Source organism: Pongo pygmaeus, chromosome 8 (genome assembly GCF_028885625.2).
Source record: "Pongo pygmaeus isolate AG05252 chromosome 8, NHGRI_mPonPyg2-v2.0_pri, whole genome shotgun sequence".
NCBI lineage: Eukaryota > Metazoa > Chordata > Mammalia > Primates > Hominidae > Pongo > Pongo pygmaeus.
Genome location: NC_072381.2, coordinates 65,314,123 through 65,338,891, shown reverse-complemented (window position 1 = coordinate 65,338,891; position 24,769 = coordinate 65,314,123). Strand labels below are relative to the sequence as shown.

The 24,769-nt window shown below is 40.9% G+C and overlaps 1 protein-coding gene across 15 annotated transcripts in view; it reads right to left on the bottom strand.

The window, feature by feature from the left end:
* Nucleotides 1-24,769, bottom strand: part of KCNMA1 (potassium calcium-activated channel subfamily M alpha 1) — a 768,905-nt gene that overhangs the window by 145,815 nt on the left and 598,321 nt on the right. For all 15 annotated transcript variants that reach the window (XM_054435608.2, XM_054435610.2, XM_054435633.2 and 12 more), the window contains 3 exons: nucleotides 24,644-24,753; nucleotides 12,915-12,983; nucleotides 3,697-3,783 (listed from right to left, as the gene is read on the bottom strand). In XM_054435608.2, the coding sequence (XP_054291583.1) occupies nucleotides 3,697-3,783; nucleotides 12,915-12,983; nucleotides 24,644-24,753 (266 nt within the window). The remainder of the gene's footprint in view (nucleotides 1-3,696; nucleotides 3,784-12,914; nucleotides 12,984-24,643; nucleotides 24,754-24,769) is intronic.

Genomic DNA, 24,769 nt, shown 5'->3' with positions numbered 1-24,769 from the left:
CTCTCCAGCTCCTGATAGCCCTCCTTCCCCTTGACCCCACAGATCTAGGGTGAAGGTGGCTCCCCTTTCTTGCTAGCTCTGCAGTGCCTGGCCATCCCTTGTTGGTTTTCCTTAACTATTTGCCCATAACTTTACAGTCTCTTCATAAAACTCTCCTCCTTTTTCCCACTTAAGTGTGTCATCTGTTTCTTGCCAGGACAAAAAACAGCACCCACATTTACATATTCATCTCCAATTCACACTTATCCCCAGAACTCCAGACTCTAAGATCCAACTGCCTTATGATATCACTGTGTGTATGTTTAGTACACATCTACTACCTAACATAGCCCAGATAGAATGCTTAACTTCCTACTACCCAAAACTTGCTCCTTCTCTAGTATCCCTCATCTTGGTTAAGATCAACACTATTTAAGCCCTGACTCTAGCCTTCATCCTTCATTCCTCTTTTTTCCTCACTTCTACCCAATTCATTGGGGGGTTCTGCACACTCTCCCAAATATAGTCTGAATGGGACCCACCTCTCTCCACCTCCACTCAGTGGTCAGTCCAAGCTGCCATCATCTCTCACCTAAACTATGCAATAGGCGCTGAGTCTCTCACCTCTTCTCCTGCCCCATTCCTCTCATTCTCTACAATGCAGGAAGAATGACCTTTTGAAAATATACATCAGATCAGCTTAAAGCCATCAGTGACTTCCATTTTATAACAGATCCAACCTTTCTATAAAGTGCTTTAGGAGCCAGCCTCTGCCTCTCTCTAACCTCATCTTATACCACTCTCCCCAAATCTATTCCCTAGCCACACTTTCCTTCTTGGGGTCCCTACCCACAATGAACTTTTTCCCAGCCCATCTCTTCTTCCTATCTGATCCCCGCCTGATGGATTATTTCCCTTCTTCTCAATCTCTGCTCAAATACCATCCCCTCTGAGAAGCTTTCACTTATACCCAACCCAAGTCAGTGACCCAGTTGCATTAATTCTTTTACCACTAATTTTTTTTTAAAAAAACTGTAATTCTTTCCTGCCTAGAATACGAGCCCCATGAGAGTTGGGACTTCTCCCCATTGTTCATTTTTCACCACTGTTTCCCTGGTGCCTTGTATAGAGCCTTCTAAATGTAAACAACTTATACACATTTGATGGGCGAATGAATGAGTGAATTTGAGACTGCTTCCCAGTATTGTTGGGTCTGCCAATTTTTCAGGAGAAATGAGTAATAAGGATTTTTATATAAAAGCTCGTAACTTTTTTCACCTTGGCAACTCATTTATATTTTAAAATTGTGACTCAAAAGAATCATATGTGCAAGCCAAATTGAGTCACTGAGCCACCGTTTTGTGACTCCTATATTAAAGTCTATGTTCCAATGTTATTTTAAAAGGAAAATATTTGGTGGCAAAGAGGAAAGAGAAAGTACCCAAATGCCCATCCTCAAGTGACCTTCTTAAGACTGCAGTGGGATGGTTTCACTCCTCATTTTCTAAAACACTGCATCTGAAGGTTTCTATGAGCTAGAATTCATTAACTTCTTTTGTTGCTTTTTTGCAGTGGAGGGTGCAAACTTGATACTAGATCATCATAATCTACTTTTCCATTTTTACAAAACTTGTTTAGTTTCATTCAAATCTCCAATGTCCTTTCTGTGGTTTTTTGCAGTCTTAATCTATTTGAAATCCCCTAACTGACAGCATTTGCTTTGACATATCACACACCATGGAAAATTACAGCCTGGTGTTGTAGCTGATTGTGTCAGCATGTATTTGTGAATACCATAAAGCACTGAAATGAGACATATTGCACTCCCTAATATAGGAGGTAATTTGTTTTTTGGACGGCCTGGTATTGGTGACATTCATTAGTGAGAGATGCAATAGGAAATAGAATTACACAAATGGGAGTTTCATGTTATATTTGCTATCTGGGAGGTATACGTGATATATGGTTCTCCTGTGCTCCCCAGCCTCCTGTACTTGGTGCTGAGATGCTGTTTCAAGCTTTTGTGTCTCACAGTCTGGACAAGGGCACAAGCTTCTTCTCCAGGAGACCTGATTGGAGCACAGGGAGAGGGAAGGTTCAGTCCCATTAATCCTAATTTCCCTTCTCAGGTGTACCCAGTTCTCAGGATACTCTTGAACAACCAGGAGATTCCATGAACTGAGTAGGGAGGTATTTTTCCCCCACAACTCAACCACGGCAATCTTTCCCCAATTTGCAGAAATAAATTTAAGTTATTAGAGAGCTCAGTTTAAGAATTCTTTTTTCTTCCAACAGCCCATATTTTCTTTTTCCCGAAAGCTTCTGTAGCCAGTATGGCTTAGTTTGCTAGAGCGGATGGGGAGGAAGAGGACCCTAAGTATCCATGGTCACATGTCATCGTTCTGTGCTCAGCGTGTCAGGCTTAACTTAGGCAAATAATTAAGAGTGCAAGCTCCAACTGCCTGGCTTTATTCCTCACTAGCAGTGTGGCTTTGGGCAAGTTAGCTAGCCAAGTTGTGCCTCAGTTTCCTCATATGTAAAGTGGGAAAGAGTAATGCTACCTATCTCATGGGGTTGCTGTGAGAGTTTAACACGTTTTAGATACAGAGAACCTAGTACCTAGAATAGCGCTGGGGTGTAATAATCCCTCCTCTGTAAGAATGTGATAGTATTATTAAATTTGGTAGAAAGAGAGTGGGTTTTAGAAAAGGAAAGACCAGTTCCACTCCGGGCTCCACCACTTACTTATGTGCCTCATGGCCTTGGACAAATCACTCATCTCGATTTTACGGATGAGGAAACCAAAGCTCTGAGTGTTTGAGAAGACTTACCTTCCAGGGTTATTTTGAAGAGCAGCAATAAAGAATATGGCACACCTAGCACAGGCCTGGCTTTGACTAGGAACTCATTCAATGAAGACAATAGGCTTAGATAACTAATGATAGACCTTCACAATTAATAATGTACTTAAAATATTTTATGCAATATTACTGTTGAGCTGAATGACCTGTCTGAACATTTGCGTCACATTTTCTGCTAGTAAATTTCTCCAAGTTCATAAGATAGAATCAAATACAATAATATTCCATGTTGTGCTGCAAAGGGCGCCCTGTGAATTCCTAGGCTGCTTAAACAGGTTTAAGGATACGAATAAAAATGTCAAGAAACATGCAGGCCAGTGAAATCCTGCGCTGCACTTACAGTGGCTTAACAATTGAAGCTGACAACTTCAGCCACTTACCTAGGAGGCCACATATAGAAATAGAGCCAGTTTCACATTCCATCTGAAATTAATCCCAACCTTTGAAATTCTATTTGGCAGGGACACTAGTAGAAAACTGATAATTCTCAAGTAAATTTCCCAGATAATATTAAGTAAAGAGCACTAGATAAGGAGCCAGTTGTCTTGTCATGTTGTTCTGAATCATCAGGAATCAGGATGACCTCAAGCAGTCATTCAGCTCCCTGAGCCCCCATTTTCCCCCTCACAAAATGAATGAGCAGGTAACTAGGCGTCCTAGTTCTAAAATTTTATTATTCTCATTCAAAGATGTGGAATTGACTACATGAACTAGAGTCCGTGGAAGTTTTTCTTACACCAGTTGATGGCCATAGACATGTTAAGGAGTTTTGGGGTTATGGAATCCTGCCTACTTCCGTGGGTCAAGGTGTCTACGGCTGGTCCAGAAGGAAAGCCAGTTGAAAATAAACTCTTACCTTTTAACTTCTTTGGCATCACTTGCGATGAAAAATCCTAAAGTACCTTCTTGGATCTTAAGATGGTTTCCAGGATTAATTAATATACTGCTCAGTGAACAAAAACAAACAGAGAAGATATATTTGTGAGGTCATGTTCTGAATAAAACCTTGAAGGCTACACCATACTGTTGTGTTTATAGGGGGCCCACTAGTCTAAAGCTTTCCCCAAAGATTTTGTCCAGAGTCCAATGTCCACTGCCCCATACATTTAGTTGGATAATGCCATCATTAGGCACTACTGCTTACTTCCCAGGCTGGCATGCTCCCAGTTGAGAAAATCAAAGCAAATCAAGGTTTTAGGGCCTGGGTTTATATAATGGAGCAGTCTAGCTGCCATCATAAGCACATGATTTGAAGCGAAGTCCATCAGAATAAATTCCTTTTGAAACTGCTATTGGTGGTCAACACGGAAGCATTATTGGCCTGATGAAGCTATTGCTACAACAATTTTCCATTAAATGACAGAGCATTAATGGGACCCCTATAGATATACATAAACATACATGTACACACACCACATTTTACCACAGGGAATGGTACAAGACACCCATAACCAATGCAGAAGCAAACTGAACGTCTTCATGACATTGATAAGGACATGGAAATTGATTCCATGTACAGCCTTTATAGGAAGAATTGGATTTACCCAAACAGTTTTTTTTTTAAGTCAGCAGTTGGATATACTTAACGATTCCAGTCTGCTGTTTATAAAAACGTACAGGGTGTTTGAATAAGATGTGTGTCTAGCATGTCCTAATTGAGGCAAATTGAGAAAACAAATGCAAACCACCCCTTAAAAAAACTTGCCCTGCAGAGAAGTGGGAACCTAAATATACATTGTCCTATTTCAAAGTGGCGTAAATAGATTAGCTGACCAAGTTGTGTTTGGACTGACAGAAGAGATAAATGTATCCTAATCTAATAAATGGATGAAACAAACAAGTTTAATTTTCTGCAGATCAAAAGCAGAATACAAGATTGTCTGATGCAGAGACTGAGAAAAGACTTCAGGCTTAGTGGATACTGAATGTAGGGATTCTGAATAAAGCAACAGATACAACAGAGGTATTCCTTGTTCTGAAAAGATGTTGCCTAATAAGGTAATAGATATTTGGAATCAGTCTAAAGGAAGTTCTCAGCTGCCCCCAACAATCAAAATATAGAGAATGGTAATTAACACATAATCTTTTTTCCTACTGGTAAACCATTCCAGAAAAGTGTTGTGGTCATGAAGTGATATGTCTGTAGTCATACAGGAAGGACCCAGGTGAACCTTTGTTCACCTGGTTGGGAGACCTCTGAGCAGATCATTATTGCAAAATAATTGTTTGTGGTCACAAGAACATCTACCATCACTTATAACAAGACCTGACAGGAGGAAACTGTACTTGTGTCATGGCTATTATTAACACTCAAAAATATCAAAAGGCTATGAAGATTTAACTGTTCTGCCCTACAACCACAGGCAGCAATGAGATTCCTCCCAAATCAGAGAGCAGCAGTCCACACTAATAGCACGGCCTGCACTGAGCAGTGGCTCTCCATACGCACCTCCTAATGACCCTTCTGCCAACTCTTCACGTGGGTATAACAAGCCCTCTGATTTCATGCAATCATGAGGGCGAAGTGTTAGAGCTCATACAGTTTAGATGAATTTATCTTTCAAAGCCAATTCAGTATGATGTTTTAGAAAGGCAGGATTCTAAATTTTGCACATTTTTTTTACCTCCTTTCCTGCAAGGCAGTTTTTACATGCCCTGGCTCTGCAATCAGAATTTGGGCCCAAATTCCAACACTACTACTTAATAGCTGTTTGACTTTGGGCCATTTACTGAATCTCCCTAGAACTCAACTTTCTTACCTACAAGAGGTGGATAAAGGTAACAATAATCTTTAGAGAATTCAGAGAGATGATGTATAGAAGGCTCAGTGCACGTGGGTTATTGTTCCTTTTTTTAATTCTTGCAAAAAAAAAATCCAAAGTGTATTTCATTTTCAACAAAGTTATCACAGATTTTCTCTAGCTGACCCCATGGAATACAATACAGTCTTCTTATCAAAATACCTTGCCCATTAATGAGATGAAATTATAGGGTAAAGAACTGTACACTACAGAATAATATATAAGGACATACATAAAAAATTCCATGCACTTCGGGAGCCTAAAGCAGCTAGTTCCTTAGAGTTATAAAAGCTTACATTTTGACATGTATTTATATAAAATACACAAGAAAAAATTCTGAGTGGAAAAAAATTCCTATCATGATTTGAACAACAGAATTCAAAAGGAAAAGTCTGACCCACATCAACATCTTGGTGACATATATGAACAAAACAAGCATCACATAGAATGCTGTTTCCTTTTTTCACATTGTGTGCTTCATTATTCTTTATCAACAATGAACAAGAATTGGCCTACAGTGAACATTTAGAATTGGCATTCTAGACAGTGCAGGTTGAGATAATTTATTACAGCCTTTGAGCTTTCTTTAGTCCAGTTAGTGCAGTGGAGAAGAAAGATTTGGGGCTCTGAAGTAAAGCACATCAGTGTTTCAGATTTGCTGCTGATGTTGGTTAAGCGCTCAGGCACATGAATCAGGTCTCACCTATTTCGGTCCTGGCTTTGCAAATGCAGGTAAGCCTCACACTTCTCATCTGTAAAATGGGTGAATAATCGCTAGCTTACAATGCCTCTAAGAGAGTTAAAGTATGTACTATGTGCTACATGACTGACACATAGAAGGTCTTAAATTCTTAGTTGCTACTCTCAGTGAGCTAGGTGATTATAAAACTGAGAGGTAAAAAAATCCTCACAGCACCATCACCCTCCACTTTGTCCTTGCTGCTAATAAATGACCCAGGAGGTGCCCTATTGGCATTGAAAGACTTTTCCACTGACTGCAAGGAAATCCAAAGCATTTTATCCCTGCACAATATCTGGTGATCGGCTAATTTAGACTGACTTTTGTCTGCACAGTGAAGTATCCTGTGTTCCTTAAATCTATGGCTGATTGTGTAAGGAACCGAAAGCATCTCTAATTACCTCACAGATCGTGTGGATTCCAGGATGCCCTCTTATTCCCTGTGAACAGGGGTGAGGGCGTTTAAATCATCCCCATGTGAGGTGTGAGGCAGAACCATTTGCAGATACTAAGCTAAGGCTAAGGCAGCCTTCTGGGTGGGAATCTAAAGAATGGATCCAGCCCTTGAAATAATGAAAGAAAGAAATCTAGATACATAAAGATGCTCTTGGTGCTGAAGCACGAGGAACTACATTACTGTTTTTTTTTTTGTTTTTTTTTTAAATATTTTTGACATTAAGTCTTCTATACACATTCCAAATCTAGAAAGTTTAAATAAAATGCTAATCCCCCTTTTCTTCAAAATATAAAAAGACAAGGATTCTGGATAGTGGTAACTTTCTCCCCCTTTTGCCTACTATCTTTAGAATTTGTTATTGACCTTCTAATAGGAATACATAAATTTTTCCAAGGATCTCTGATCTCTTTAGGAGAGTATCCGATGTTAAGTTTGTTTTGTTCTAATGACTGCCAAAAGTCTCTCCCTCTGTGCGCCACTCTAAATCAGTTCTCTGGCTCCAACTTTATGTCATTCACTAGTTTATCAGGGATAAACTTCAACATGTGTCATGTAAAGAATCAGGAAAATCTCTAAGAGAAAAAGCCCATATATCCATTAACAGAATTCCAACAAGGACATATTGGCAGAGGTGGACTTTCCCTCATTTCCAGGAACATATAAATTATCCTTTCTTCTTTGACCTTACTGGTTTCAACAGAAAGCATCCAGTGACAGCTGGAAGCACGGGGCTGGCGTGGTCCCTTGCTGTCTCTGTTTCTTTTGCTCTCAGACTAGTTTTAAGTCTCAACTTATTCTTTGTTTACTCACCTCCTACATGGAGCAAATACATATTTTCTGCAAGGAACCCACAGTTGAGTAGAGGGGTACAAAACATGATCACATTCTATTTACCTTTGAGTTTCTTGGAGTAGCAGGCTTAGAGCCTTGCACGCAACAGGCATATTTCAACTATTTGTTGAATGAATAAAAAAAGTAAGTTTTTAACGCCTCAGTTCCATAAGTTTTCCTTTTCTTCATAAATAAGTGGAAAGGAGGTCACAGTTTTCTTTCAAAGAACAAGCTACAATTCTCGTCAGTCAGGCCGATTAAAGGAGTGACCACACCTCTGCTAGGGCTAGGGGATTGGCCAATGAACTAGCAATCTCTCAGATGTGTTAAGTATGAATATGTAAATATCCCAATATGTAAACAGTGTGCCACTTGCGAAGTTGGGGCAATTGATTTCAACATTGAAAGCAAAACTTCAAAGAGAAATATGGGTTCCTAGACATAAAACACATCTACGTGCAATTGGCTAGCAGGGCTCAGTCCCGCGGGGAAATGTCTCTATCACGTCCCGCCATGAGAGGAGCACCGCGTCTCAAGTTGTATCACATTTCACTGGGTATCTCTTGCTAAACACTGGTCAGGTTGGAAGACTGCAGCTTGACGGAGGAAAGTAATGTATTCCTTTCTCCACCACTTGTGAATAACTGGGGGACATCTAGTTTTGTCTTCAATCATTGTAAACTTTACTTGTTTCCTGTTTCTAGAGACAACCTACGATTGGTAATTCAACTGAAACAGATATTGTTTAAGGAAACTTCTATCCATTATGGGTAAATATTATAGATATATATTTCTCTCCTCTCCCTTTCATTTTTGGTAGGTGTAATGTACCATTCCTCAGGCAATTTTAAAAAAATAGCATGACTCATATGAGAACATAGTTTGTACTTGATAACGTAGTAATTATATTTGTGTCTAGCAAGCTAATGGGACTTCATTAACTAAAGCAAGCAAATAAGAACCATCTAGGGTTTCTGTTCATGCTATGCCCAGATGAATCATGCCATTGAGAAGAGGCTTCTTTGATCACACAAGTTCATATACAATGACTCTCAGTTGGAACTTTGTTTGAACCAATCCATGTCCCCTCTCAGAGAGTATGACTGCATTTGTAGTTTACAGGCTATGTGAAGGCACAGTTCAGAGAAACCCCACATCTCAAATCTTATCACCTTTCTGGAACTTTTCATTTTTTCTGGGCTTTAAAATACATGCTGCTGGAGTCCCACACAACTAGACACACACACTTTTACTTTAGGATACCATCAGAGACACAGCTGTGTATTTCATATGTCAATATACTTAAGCCCAGTTCACTTACACACAGACAGCATGATAAAGATTGCTCCCAGTTGGTCAGACTCAAATGACTGCCACTGTGGTCCGCCAGAGATACTGGTGAGGACTTACTCAGCCTGCATCCATCTCAATAACTTTAGAAATGGCATTTTCAAATATATTTCGCACATACAAAAAATATTAGCCATATGGGATGGGGAAGAGACAGGTGATCTAGAAACGATAATGCTGGATATTTGGTTCTGGGAGCAAGCCAGATCATTTTCTGGTATACTTAGGACAAGTCATGCCTACATCACAACATGCCTTCACCACAAGATAAAAGGACTCAAAGGCCAAAAGCCAACAGCAGAGGTGCAACCACTGTGGACCTTTAAGATGCAAAGTGTTGCAGTAACTTCTTGCAGTTGGATCATATCAATAATACCAAACTGACAGGAAGCCACCTCCATTTATACACATGTACTCGAAAAAACAACAGAAAAATCGGATTTTGGAAAGAGATACAGACAAATACACACACACAGACACACACACACACAATTACAAACACAAACACATGATAGTGATTACAATCACGGAGAAAAGTAACTTGAAAAGATGAACAAGTAGGCATCTCAATAGTATGTTTTCGACAATATTGTCTTAGAGAACACATTATTGAAAAGCTATCCTGGAACTATTAACCCAAAAGTTTTTTTTAAATGCCATTGATGATGATTTAGTCATGCTTCATGCAATGTAAAACAGCAGCAAAACAGGGTGAAATCACACGGTGAAAATTGAGAAACTTCATATTAAGAAATATGCCCAAACACACTAGGAAAAAAAAAGCCATGAGTCTGTCTCAATAAACAGTACTAACTCCGTAAATCAAGTGTGATAATCTGGCAATTTAATAGCAGTGTTCTAAGACTATACTGAGCACTGCCCAAGAAATAAAATATTCAAAATGTTATCACCAAAATAAATGTAAGGAAAAACAGAAGTGTAAGGGCTTGGTCTCTGTTTTGTGGACAAAAGGACATGAATTCTGCTCTATAGACAAGAAACTTGACACAGGGAGGAGGAGGTCACTGGGAATGTGGATGTGGTATGTAGACAAAATGGCACCAGAGTCCAATGGACATCAAGACGCATCAGGACAATACAGAAACAGACACAAAGGGCTGGAGAGAAGCATCCTCCTGTTCAACTTTAATAGTATTTGTTCCCATTATTGGTGCCATGACTGAAAACAGGAGTGTGCTTTTCCTTTTTTTAGGTTTCCTGCAAAGAAGTTAGTGCGTCATCCAAAAGAACCAACAAATCAAACAGGAACAGAAATAGGCTACTTCCAATTTATGTACTCTAGTTGGAGAGGGGTGTGTGTGTATATATATATACACACACACATATATAATATATATACACCAGACAAGGGAATGAGATTATATATACATATATATAATCTCTCTCTTCTTGAATTCTTGGCAAATGGTTAGTCCTGGGGTTAGGAGTGAAGATAGAGGGTGGAGGTTGGAAGAAAAGTTAACGAAGAGTGCATACCGCTTTCGGCTTCTGCAAAACGACAAGAAAAGAATTTAAAATCAAACAATTTGATAATAAATAGACTGACACCAGAAGGAAAGAAGGAATAAAACCTTTGTTTCAAATCACTTGAAGGATGCATGTGAAAACAAGGTTTTTCAGCAAAGCATGAAAACAGTATCATGGGGTGAAACTAACAACAAAGAAGGCAGTTAAACACAGGTTAAAGAAGGTGGGAAGGAGAAGCAGGTCCTTTGAATTTTCAAACCCATTCAGTTAGAAAATGTGAGAGGGAAAGAAGTGGGGCATGTTTAAATAAAGAAAAACATTAAAATTATTATCTCGGGGAAGATTAAAAAAATGTGTATCTTTAACGTGGATATTGTGTTTGATAAGTCCTGTGTTTTCTCAGAGGCATGATCCACATTCCCTCAAACACACCTTTTTCCACAAGAACCAATGTGCTTCCACACTGAGACCAAGCCACATTTGAGAAATAAAGCTGGCAACTGCACAAAGAAAGCCCAAACAAAGCCAAACAAGTCCTTTTTGCCCTTTTCTGAAAAAAAAAAAAAAATATATATATATATATATATATATATATATATATGTACTAAAAACTATATCTACAAATATGGCTTTGTTGAAAACATCTCAGAATTGTGACTCAATTGAAGGGCCTATCCAAGAAAAGTTTCATCTTCAGGGAGTGCTCTGAGTTAGTTTTCTTAGAATAGTGACATTGAGTTCACAATGAACCATTAACAGGCTTTCGCTCTTTTTCTCTCCTTGAAACCAAAAGGCAACGAGTGAAAGACAACTGCTCAAGGTTCAGGGTGCAATCTCCTGCAGTCAGATTATTCCAGAATGGTCGAAAAACACTATGCAGCATCAGCATCACCCACATCATGACATTTTTTTTTTTTGAAAGATGCACAAAAGTAAATAGAGAACATTGAGTTACACAAAGATTTGCGATTTGGCAACACGGAGAATATCATTTGCAAAAATCCAGGATACACACAGTTCCCCTACACAGGTACAAGTGAGTATTGGCAAAAACATAGGTAAACAGTAATCCCAGAAAATTCCACCTCATCTGCTGAACAACTAATAACCAGGACTGTCGGTTTTTGCAAACAATATTCTTCACTTTGCCAACATGAAAAAGAAAATATTTATCTATCTACATATTTGTTAACTGCTACAGCCATGTTCTACATATGGCCACCAAATCTACTATTTTTTCTTCCTTTTGGTTGATTTGGGTTTTCAAAATAGCTTAACATTTGATCAGATTGACTTTGTGAGCAATCTGATCTGGTAGTTAAGGTAACAGAAAACATTGGATTGATCTGTTTACAATCCAGTGTTTTCTTTTCTTTTGTTTTGTCTTGTCATAGACACAGACTGTACATTTGAAAGTCTGGCTGTATTGGGTTATTCACCCAGATTAGGAAAACTCCTTAAATGATGATAAAAGGAAACTTCTAGTCTTCCCCTGTACTCTGCTCAGTTATTAAGGTGTTTGTTGGAGGGAATCTGCACTCCACATTTGGGCATCTGCAGGATCAAAAATATGAACTATAGAGGAATAGGCTATGGGTGTCATTTCAGAGAACAAAAGCTTGAGCACTTCTCAATGAGCTCTCTTTCTTCCAAAACTATTGACAAGAATTGGGGAGCAAAAAAATCATCTCTATTTTATCTGTAAGGCGTAGAGGACTCCATCAGCAAAATTTCTTGTTAGCACGATGCTTCCCACCTCCAGCGTGAACTCATATATTGACTGGGATGTTATCTATTTCAACCAGACCCAGTCCCTCATCAGTCTGATTTGCACATAATTAAGTGTAAAATAAATAAATAAAGAGAGCTCCTGCCTCTGAGCTCCACTCTCCTGGCTCATTTACATGAAGCTGATATTCTGCCACCTGGATTTTGGTTGCACCGGCAGAAGCACATATGGTACACAATAGGCTGCTTGTAATTTGGCTATCAAGAGAGTTGGTGTCTCCCCTCACAGCTCTACCCCAAGGCTGCTGTAAAGGAGGCCAGAGTCCACCTGCTTTTTTGCTCATAGCAGTAAAAAGGGGTTTTAAGTTCTGGTTTAACACTTGAAGGTGAAAAGTCCAGGTCGGCATGATCAGGTGGAGATATTTTGAGGACTCATCCCTCTTCCCTGGAGAAACACTCTCTGAATGCCCAGCAGGGCTTTGGGTGCCAGGCTGGTCTGGCATAGAAGCTGCAGTGTCTGGTGGGGCATGCCTCGAAATGTGCTCTAGGGTCAGAGAGGTTTTATATCTGGTTCCATGCAGATAAATAATGCACAAGAAAGCAGAAGTGAACCAACCGTTCTCAGAATGCACTCTCACCATCAAAAGTGTCAGCTGGCTGCTGGGTTACCGCAAACTTACCGGCTCTCTCGGTTGGCAGACTTGTACTCAATGGCTATCATTAGGAGCTTGAGCTTCACAAAACACAGCCTGCAATGAGATGGAGAAGCCTCCCAATCAGTTCTTCTGAATGACCAGAGCCACATAACAAACACTATTACGATCTTTCAGTCTCCTAATGCAGTCATTACTGAGGGGATCCTCATTCCACCAGCACTGTGCCAAAGGGAGGGGGTGGAAGCAACACCTCCCCATCTTCCCTATTAAACCTGATTTCTTGCAAGTGATAAGGTGCTGGATGCTCAAAGTGCAAATTGCACTCAGGTCTGGCTGTCTAGACACAGAGCCCAAGCAGAGATTTGTGCCTGGGGATTTACACTGGGCCAGATTCATTAGTTACTCGGTCGGGTAGTAAAATGTTAACTACAGGGGGAGGGAAAGATTTGGACCAGCTGGACCTGTTATTTGGATTCCGTTTCGGTCTTTTGTACAAATGGCTCATATTGTTGTTCCGAGCAGACCCCTGTGTGCTTGCAATGATGGTAATAATACTTGGCCCCTGTGTAAGTACCCAGCACATGACGATGGCATTGTCACTCCTGGCTCCATCCAAGCTGTCTTACCTCATCTGCCTGGTGCTCTCGACTGCAGAGCAGACTGTTTTGAGGCTGGCTTGTTCCTGTTTCCATCCCTTCCCTTGTGTGTTCCCCACTCTCAATCCCTTCTTAGCTCTTCCCAACCCATCCTCACAGGCCACATCAACTCTAATCTTGCAAGCAGTAGGTCTTCTCCAGCTACTGCTACCCTGTGATTTTCTATTCTCAAAACTCTCCCAGCACCTTGTCTGTAACCAAATCACTGAGCCTTTAGTCAATTTTATACTGGCTGTGGTCTTTCCCCATTGTTTCATGTGTCTGAACTCTGTCTCCTTAACCAGACCAACTTCCTTAAGAGTCCTGGACTTGTTTGGAATTCTCCATAGTGCATAGTGAATAGACCCACCGATACAGAGAAGCTAAACAAACAAATGGTTTCCACTTACTGGGTTTCAAGTCTAAGAAAATAACAAAAGGTGCAGTAAAATGTTTATGCTTAAAGATGTTCAGAGTAAGTATTATTTATACGGAGTAGAAAAATAGAAAACAACCTAAATGTCCAATAATAAGGCAATAAAGTACAGTGCAATAGGTATTAGCATTCTAAATGGCTTTTCAAAGAATATTTCAAGATATAAGATCAACAAATAATATCATATAAAAAGACATGAACATGTAAATAGAACAAATATATAAAAAGACATGAACATGTAAATGGCACAATACAGTTAGATGAACCTATGCACTTACATACTTATAGAATAAAAGCTCACATAAACAAAATAATTACATACATGATGTATGACAAGGGTCTACAATGAGCATTACCATTTTGAATAATAGAACATTGATTAACTGATAGATTGAACAATGAGTTGATGCTTATTTATTTAGCTCCAGCATTGTAAGGGGGATAAGATACTGGGTCACAGTGTGGGGAAGGTTTGGTAATTCAATTTAATCCTCTCAATATCCCTAAGAGGAAGCTATTACCCCAATTATTCAGACTTCTATTGATAGCTCCATTTTACACGTGATGAAACCAAGGATCAGAAAGTCCATGTAACATGCCTAAGGTCTCTAGCTAATACCTGGCAGGATACACTACATCTTGATCTCCAGTGAAGCCTATTTTATATTGGGAGAGACAGACAATAAGCAAATATACAAGTGAATAAATAATAAATTCCTAGATGATGACAAGTTCTATGTTGAAAATAAAACAACTTAAGAATATAAAGAGTAACTCAGAAGAGGTATATCATCTCTAATGGTTCAGGAGGACCATTCTGAGGATGCAGGGAGCACAACAGCATGATGAGAAGATATGGGGAAAGAGGTTTCTAGGAAGTAGAAACAGCAAGCACAGAGGCCCTGAGGCAGGGAAGAGCTCTGGGTGTTTGAGGATCAGCAATAAATCCAGTAAGTCTGCAGCTGAGTGAGCAAAGTCAAGCATGACAGTGATTAGGTCAGGAAATGAGGTGGGAGCAAGATCATGAGGTCTTTGCTTTCCAGAGCAAGGAGTCTGCAGCTTATTATAAGTGGAATTGGGGGATTTTTGTTGGTTTAAAATAGAACAGTGACATAATCAGATGTGCTGGATAGGGGGATGTGTTGCTTTCAAGGAAAGTGCTGCTGAAGGCCTCATGCTCTCCAGGGAGTGAGACCAATTGCTCATTCCTACATGTGAGGTTGTGGTCCACAGCACTGCCTTCAGTAGACAGTCAGATGTCAAAGGACCTCTTCTATCCAGGCATATCTGGGACCTCCTGGTGATTTGCAGGTTTTCTGATTCCTGCCAGCAGATTCTAATGACCTGGGCTTTGTGCTGATTATGCAGCTTGCTGAAACACCAACACACATATCCAACTACAGCTGGAAAATGCCTTCCTTAATTTATGTCCCAAAGAGCACTGCTAACATGCACCCTTTATGGGACTGTTACTTCTGGAGCTTAAATTGTTTTTTTAAAAAATAAGATAGCTTATGCAATGTTTATTGAACCAAATTACCAAATTAAGTAACCACTTTCTAATGTAAATAGTAGCTAAATACCAAAACATCAGGGAGAAGGCTGATCTTAAACTTAGTATGGATCATGCAAAGGTTAATTTGCTAATATCCTATGAGCAATGACCAGTCCACTTTGGGACTCTGGTAGTTCATGGGATCAAAGATCTTCATTGCTTTTATAAACCTAATCCTGCTGGTAAGAAGGGAAGTAACAGTTCCTAGTAATGGTGAATTATGTCTTCCTAGCTACTACAGTACCATTTACCAACTGGATATAAAAAGAGTTTCCTCTACAAGAAAGTCCTAAAGTCTATGCGGCCTTGTATTCATTCCTTAACCTTATAGGGAATGGACCCGCAGATCTGAGTCCTCTTCCAGTTTTAAATCCATAACTTCAAAACATTCAAATCCATACCTAAGATGATTCTACAATGCCTTATAGAAGCCCCTTTTAAAAAGTCCTTTGACCCAAAACAAGTTGTTGCCCACTGGCCGAAGGAAAGGAGAGGGATAGAATGATGTGAACAGAGAGAACATAGGCAAGCCATGCCACAACACAGATTTTCAGACTCAAGCCCTTCAAGATTGGCTGATCCTGCCCTTCCTATGCAGATAACAAACTGAGTCCAAACAGAGGAGAGCAACTAGGTCAAGGTCAATTGACTTTTATGTAAAAAGCCAAAAGTGGAAATCGAGTCTTTGAAGCAATGTGCTACACAGATGCTTCTCATCAGAAGAGAGGAAATGGCAGTCACAAGCCCAACAGGCAGACACATTCTGTTTGGTAAGTACAGTGTTTTTTAAAAAACTGTAAATAGATGCCAACAAGTGAATTCATATAAAAACTGGCTTTTCAGCTTTCCTTGCAAAATCAGATAGGGCTACATTGACACCACATTCCACATGGCTAAAAGGGAGTGCAGCTGTGAAGCACTTATCCCTCTGGATGGAATGTTTGTTCTCCAATGTGCCACGGTCCCCACCACTCTCTATTGTCTCCGATGGCCTCACTCTTCATTCTTTCTTGCTAACTGCCTGAACCCTACAGGTATCTAAATTTTTAATCCCTACTATAATAGGTATCCTCTGGATATTGCAAAATGCAAATCAAGTATAATAAACCATGATTTACACTGGAAGCAAGAGCTATGGCTCCCTCTGTGAGTGTTCAAATTACACGTTTTTGTTAGATCCTGCCACAGAGAGTTGGCCAATGTCACAATCCTGGGCTTAAGGACTGCATCCTGTTGCACAGATGCAGCCTCTGTTGGAGGTGTCCAGTGGGGAAGAGCAGAGCAAGGTGAATGAACAGGGCAGCTGGTGTGGTTATCACTTGTTTACTTATCTCTCCCCTCTAGACTGAGTTTTTCCTGTACAGGATGCATGCTTTGCCTCACTGGCATTTTGCAAAGTTCAAAGAGTAAGCCTTCAGTAAAGTCTGGATAAATAAATGCATGTATGAATGGGGAGTAGAATCTCATGAGTGGCTGGAGGGATGGAGAAAAGATAAAGTGGCAAACTAGGAAAGTCTATGCAGAGAAGGCTTGGAAGTGAGTACAGAATCATGAAACAAGCTGCTTCTTAGCTTGTCTTATTTGTTAGAAGCAGACAGATGGGAAAGGAAGGATACAGAAGGAAATAAAAGTAGTGATATGCTCTGGGAATCTAATTTTTGCCTTCAATCCACAATGCCAAGATGCAAGTCCAATTCTAAGATACAACAATTTGTCCTTGGGACCTTCTAGAGACCCTCTTAAACCCTTATGTACCCCTTACACTCCCAAGAATATATATACTTTCAGTCTACCCAGAACTGATGTTCTCCGGTTAAACATTTACTTGCATCACTCAACACCATTTTTTGGTAAAGAAGAATGGGCATTAGCCATCTAATCCTTATCCTAATTCTGCCTTTACTCAACTTACAGTGTTTCAACATATACAGAATTCGTGTGAAATCAGGAAGCAGGGTGAGGTGAGGTAAGGGGAAAAAAGGAAGTAAGAAAGCCTTCACAATGCAATAAATGGGATAAAATCAGCCATAAGCTAGCAATAATTTAATTCTTGGTTTCTAAAATAAAATGCCCCAATATGTCCAACACAGGAAGTTGTTGCTTGTTGCAAAAATAATTACAGGGGAATAGAAATGACTTCTTTTTTCAAGAAAAAAAATGCCACTTGTCACAAAAAGGTCTTAAGCCAGCAATCTGCAATAAAACTGTTGTAATAACAAGTTAGATTGCTTTCTTGATAATTATTAAGTAAAGGTTTACCAAATTTGACAACGACATTATACAAAGCCCCCCCCCCTTTTTTTTTTTTACTGCCAACATCATCTGTTAACTACAGTAGTTTCAACCCAGATGTTCCTGAACAAAGGCTCTTAAGAATTAGAGTCCAACTGTTTCTGCCTACCCAGAGGGAAATACATTGTTCTTGCCATTAAATCAGCCCCCTTGACTGGAAAGATTACTTGCTGGTGTGAATTAAACATGGAAACCTGTCATAGAGTTTGCACCTTCAGGAAGAACATACAAAGAGGAGGTTTGGGGCTGTTGAAGAGGACTCACCCCACAAGTCAGGTGAGGGAGGACGAAAGAAGCAACTGTCATCATTCCCCCTGAACCCAGCCCCACCCAAAGCACCAGCCCCTCTTCAGCTATCCAGAGGGCCCTTGGGAATGTCAGGTTGGCACATGCAATTGAAGTAGATACGGATACAAACACTGCACGTTGGGAAACCAGATCTTCTGTATCAAGGGGCTGGAATGGAAAAGATTCACATTCAGGAGCTTTAATTTAAAATGACAGGCCCTAGAAATCAAAACATCTAGGTAAAGAAACTTTGAAACATCCGGATTTCCAAGACTCAGCACCAAGAAAATAGAAGTGATTTCAAATGTTCATAGAAATGTTAAGACTCTTTTTCTCTATGAAGCTTTGATAGGAGTGGAGTGGGAAGGTTTCAGAATATCCCCACCCTCTCTCCCACTCTTTTATTCTCTCCTTCTCTCTCTCTTTCACACACACACACACACACACACACACACACAATCTCCACCAGCACACCCTAAGACACTAGAATTTAAAAATACATTACTTGATAGAGACAATTAACTTTTGCCTAAAGTGTGAACAACTGCATTTTTAGAGAGCCTTGCTATTATTATTAATGAGAAACATAATATGAAAGAAAAAACCGTGTGTTTGCTATGAGAACCCAATGTTGAGTCAAAGCCCAAGCGTCCACTCCATTTTCAACAGGACTCCTTCCCTGACCCCTCTGTAGAGAATTCTGGACCCACCACTGCCTTAGTAGCCTGTTATTGAGGATTTCGATAGACTTTAGGGTCAACGGTTTATTCACTAGCTCATAGAAGGTCACCTCTTGGGTCTCTGTAGTAGAAATAACCACCAATACTGTATTCACATCTCTATTCATATATGTTCAACACTAATTACAATACTCCCCAATCAAGTGGATGAATAGAGCCAGTTCTGTGAGGGGAAAATATTTTTTAAAAAATGAGATCTGCCAGGTGCAGTGGCTCACGCCTGTAATCCCAGCACTTTGGCAGGCCAAGGCGGGTGGATCGCCTGAGCTCAGGAGTTCGAGACCACCCAGGGAAACATGGTGAAACCCCATATCTACTAAAAATACAAAAAAATTAAACGTGTGTGGTGGCGCACGCCTCTAGTCCCAGCTACTTGGGAGGCTGAGGCAGGAGAATCTCTTGAGCCCCAGAGGACAAGGTTGCAGTGAGCTGAGATCACACCACTGCACTCGAGCTTGGGCTACAGAGTGAGACTCCATCTCAAAAAAAAAAAAAAAAAAAAAAAAAAAAAAAAAAAAAAAAAAAAAAACAGAGAGAGATCTGAGCCTCTCCATAAATTCACTTAAAATGCTCATTTTTGCAGCCAGGCTAAAGAAATCTATCATATAACAATTGGGTCTGCCTGGTTTCTTTCTGCTCCATGTTCAAATTTGGATGTCTTTCTCCAAAAACTAATGATTTCACAGAACTCAAGTTAAACTAGCTACAGTTTTCATTGGGCAAGAGGCCCAGCTTTCTCCGGGCGGTCTTAAATTTTAAATTTCCCCAAGCGGCTTCTTTTTAAAGATCTGTCTGTGCAAAACAACACAGGTTGAGAGCATGATTTTCTGAATTTAGGAGGGGAGCACTGAATGCAGGGAAGTAGAGGAGGGAATAGAGAATCCCCCTGCACTCTTAAACCAGCACAGTAGCATCCATACTTGCCCCTAGGCTTGGGGACAGAACTCCTGCCCTTCAGCACAGCTGAGGAAGATCTGATTGGAGTTCCCCAAGTCCCTCAGGCATTAAATACTCCACATCAAACCTGAATTTTAACTGCTCCATCAGCTGCAGAGGGAAATAGAGAGACACACACCATATTTTAAATACATCTTTTGTCCTAATCCCCTCTGAGCTGTAAAACTGGATACAATTAAGCTTTTATATTTTGCAAATGATGAATGACTGACTAACAGGTTCCCCGTGAGATTCAGAACCTAGAACACAGTGTTCTTGAGGCAGCCCAACTGCTGAGCCTGTGGTTTCCTGCAGCTCCTCCTTGTCCAGACTCTCCCCTCCCCTCTGCCCTCCCTGAGGGTAGGGGAGTGCACCCTCACTTTTGCAAGTGCTCACCAAAAACACTGTTATCAGTTTCCCCCAAAAAAATCACAAGTCAAAATAAATCTGATGCATCTCTTTGTCTCATCTAAAGAGGAAAGCAATTTGCTGTAACTGGAAAATCTCGGAGACCTAGGTGTTGAGAGAGCTCCCTATGGTACTATGTGGCGCAGCCTCCAGATTCCCTACCACTTAGAATATCCTCTTCCTTCTTTATCCCCCATCTGAATCAAAACTCCTGACAAGACACAGCTCAAATGTCATCTCTTCCAGGAAGAACCCCCATGTCCCCCCAGCCTACAGGGAGATGTCCCTATAACTCTCAGCATCTCTATTCCAGCTGTGTGCATCTACCACAGCACTTAACCAGTGGGTGTCTAGATCTCTCTGAGGATGGGTACTATTTTTCTTAGCCAGACAGTAAACTCTGGAGGCAGCCACCCTAGGGAAACTGAATATTTTTCTTGAAATTTGTTGGCATTTGTAAGTATTGCTATTAATCTTTTCATGCACATATATTTGATCAAATCTAGTAGCAGTTTCCTCTAGAAGTGGCACCAAGCTTGGCACAATGATGCACATATCCCAGTTCATTAAATATCTGGTTAATTGGTGATTAACCGATAAGAGAATTTCCTAAAGGTTAAAAGTAAATATAACTTGGATACACATATAGCTCGCAATGTGTTTCTTTCTTTCTAAGTGCTTCTATTATATTCAATGAGAAAGATAAATGGTACAGGGAAAAGGAGAGGAGGGAGAGGGGAAAAGACATTAACCCGTACTGACAGATAAGTCATAGCACTCCTACTTCAGAGAAGGAGATTGGGGTAAGCACCTGTGATGGTTAATACTGAGTGTCAACTTGATTGGACTGAAGGATACAAAGTATTGTTCCTGGCTGTATCTGTGAGGGTGTTACCAAAGGAGATTAACATTTGAGTCTGTGGACTGGGAGAAGTAGATCCACCCTCACTCTGGATGGGCACCATCTAATCAGCAGCCAGCATGGCTAGGATAACACAGGCAGAGGAATGTGGAAGGACTAGACTTGTGAAGCCTTCCAGCCTTCATCTTTCTCCTGCGCTGGATGCTTCCTGCCCTTGAACATCACACTCCAAGTTCTTCAGCTTTTGGACTCTTGGACTTACACCAGTGATTTGCCAGGGGCTCTTGGGCCTTTGGCCACAGACTGAAGGCTACACTGAGAATCTCTTGGCTTGAAATTTTGATAGAGATAGCTTTCGGGGTGGCAGGACCTTCTGCCCCCACTGCCTCTTTTGCTCCCCTTCCTTTTCTCTTGGGAAACAATCTCAAATTTCACCCCTACATCCTGCTCCCATATCTTTTCATAGAATGACTCTCCTAGCTTCTGAGAAAACTCCAAGCTCTCCCAATCCCACCCTGCAAGGGAGCATTTTGCCAGCCTAGAGAAAAAGCACATTTATTTCTTTCCATGCTTTAAGATGTTATTGGCTGCATATTGTTTTAGTGCAGTGTATAATTACAGAAACTGCTCTGAAAATCTGTATATTTTATCTGTGCTTTATGATACCCAGAATGTTCTCCAATTCTTTTTCTTCTCCGTGAACCAGCTTAAAATATATTTTGGCGTCCTTTATGTCATTTTGAAATTGAATAGCCAATTCTTACTATAATGAAAATACTTCTGTGCCAGCCCAGTGATATACAACACTACACTCTAATTACGGCTGTGCTTTAATTAACCTGAATTGAAGAGTGTTATCATTAAACTGCTGGTAACTTTGAGTTATGGCTTTTCTTTAATTTAAAGTAGAAAACACAGGTAATTAAGCCTCCAGATAATCAAATGCTTGAGGAGAGCTTCAATGTTTTGGGATGTTCCTAAATCTCATTAAATGTCCTTCCTTTATTGATCATTTCTACCTCTGCTGTATCATTGTATTAAACGAATAATAGCACTAAGTTGTACACATTCTCACTCACATCAGAAGTGGAATATATATATATTCCAGAAACTTTATTGAGCAAATACTAAATTATCTGACAACAATTTGTCTCCTCCTTGGGACATGTTCTAAATACAAAAATCAATCAAAGGGAATATTCACAGAGCCACTAGTGCCAGCTCTTGAGCTGGCTGAAGGCCAGTGAAGTTCCACACCACCCAATGGGTCAGGGTTGGCAAACTCACACAACCACAGGGCCAGGCCTGGGATTTATGTGCAAATCTGGCCTGGTTTAAGATATCAGGGAGGAGTGACTACATGACTATACTAACCCCTTTGCTACATCGAACTGGAGCCAGTTAGCATTCCAAGGAAATGCAGGTCTTGCATTGTCACATTAGATTTTCTAAAGAAGCCAGAAATCTAGTTTTTACGTGAAATACCACTATTTCGAAATATCAGCAACTAGTTGATATCTATGTGAGTCAAACGTACCTAGTGAGTATCCCAGTTAGAGCCTGTAGGGGGAGCAGTCCTGACCCTTCAAGTTACCCATAAGAGGAACCGATTCAGTTCCCAAGAGCAGAGTTAAGAGAAGGGTGGAAAAGCAAGAAGGGCCTGGGGGTTGGGGAGGCAGCACTTTTGTTAGACACAAACACCAGTTAGGCCAGGGAAACCCTACAGCCAAGGAAGGGGGCTTGACGGAGCCACTGCTGACGCCCTCACCAGCGTAAGACTCCCTGCAGGCGCTGGCAGCTCTGTTATGTGCTCAGACCACCACCACATTAGACAGACAAGGCTTCAATTGCCTTTTTATAAAACTAGCTTCCGTTAAAAAGCCTGCTTTCCCCCGGGGCTTTGTATCCTAGACAGGCCAAGCTCCAGGGAGGGGGAGATCCCCTGGGACAGCCTCAGTGTTCCAGGACCCAATGCCTCTGAATGGTTAACTCCTCTCAGTGGCAGGAAGAGAAATAGCTCTCAAAGAAAGGCACACATGGGAGTCACAATAGGGCATCCATTTTCAGAAAATAACTCCTTCCGAATCAATTACCTATTCACTTTTCCAGTCCATTTAGCATTTAAACTTTCGCTTAGAGACAGGGTGAGAAATTTCAGTAAAGAGCCAAACCATTTTGGATTGCTTAGGGTCTGGGCCCAGGGACTGACAGAGTGCACCTGCTGTGTTCAGTGACAGGAGGCTCCAGGTAAACACGAAGCCACCAAGCGCTCTGCCTCCCTCCCTCTTGCATACAGAAAGAAAACCGCCATACAGACGAGGCCAAGGGCACCCAGGACTGTCCTCTCCTTTGTGGTAAAGCCTGATCAGTCTTGTTTCGATGTCTTCAGACCTCTCTTTTGGTTTGTAAGTAGGCAGGAAGTGCAAGCAAATGGCTTTTCTTCCTCAGCCCAGTGAGCTCCCAGATACCCCTGTTTCTTCCCAGTGAGAAGAATCCTTGTCAAATCCTTTGCTAAGGTGTCAGGAGAATAGGCTTAATGTTTCACCAACCTCAGGGAGTTTGTGTTTTCAGAGGGCACAAAGACCCCGTTCATCTTAAACTCAACATCTGAGATTTTTTTTTTATTATTATTTTAGAGATATCACCACTGTTACCCAGGCTGGAATGCAGTTGCGTAATCAACCTCCTGGGCAGCCTCAACCTCCTGGGCTCAAGCAATCCTTCTACTCCAGCCTCTAGAGTAGCTAGGACCATACATGTGTGCCACCACACTCAGCTAATTTTCCTTATTTTTTGTAGTGATAAAGTCTCACTGTGTTGCCCAGGCTACTCTTGAATGCCTAGCCTCAAGTGATCCTCCCACCTCAGCTTCTAAAAGTGCTGGGATTGCAGACATGAGGATTCTAAGTGAGGAATCTGAGGCACTGTCATGCCTCACGGCAGACACCTGGAGCTCTTGAGGTCATCCCCCACAGGTGACCATCTATTCTACCTGCAGTGGCCATGGCGGGTGGCTTTGATCCATCCTGCTGAGCCAGTGGAAACAGAAGCTAAGACTTGTTATTATTATAACATGGCAGTTGTCTATGTGGGGGCTCAAGGCCTCCTTCTGTATATTTGGTTCCACATTTCCTCAGTAAAGGGTGAAAACACTTTGAATGGCTTTATTTCAGTAGCTTCTCTGTTGTCTCTATGATCAGACTTGATGGGAAGACAGATTAAAATTCCCTTCATTGAGGGGCTGGCAAGATTTGTTTTGCCCTACTAGAATCAGACAGGCAGGGGTTTATGCCACTCTTCATAAATGTGTCTATATCACAGAAGGCATGCAGGATAACTGTAGTTCATAAGTTAGCATAAATGATGAACTCAAGTCCAAGACTCTCAGGCCTGTCAAGAAAAGTGGGGCCAGTGGAAATTCCCCAGGCAGAGACCATGTAATGACCCACCCTCCTGTTCATCACATGGGGCCGAGCACACGGGATACCCTCGGCAATTGTCAAGTGCTCCAACTGTACCCAGTAGAGATGGGAGGCTTCCTTGCAAGGGGTACATTCAATATCCCTGAGAGCCAAAGAGCATCCAGTTAAAGGTCACTTACTCACAAACAGTAGGGAAGGACAGACCCACGAAGGCACTGGAGAGATATTCTGTGTACATTTCATTTGAGACTCCTTCCAAGTAGTATTTCTGCCACGTGTCTTCCTCAATCTAAAGGAAAGGAACA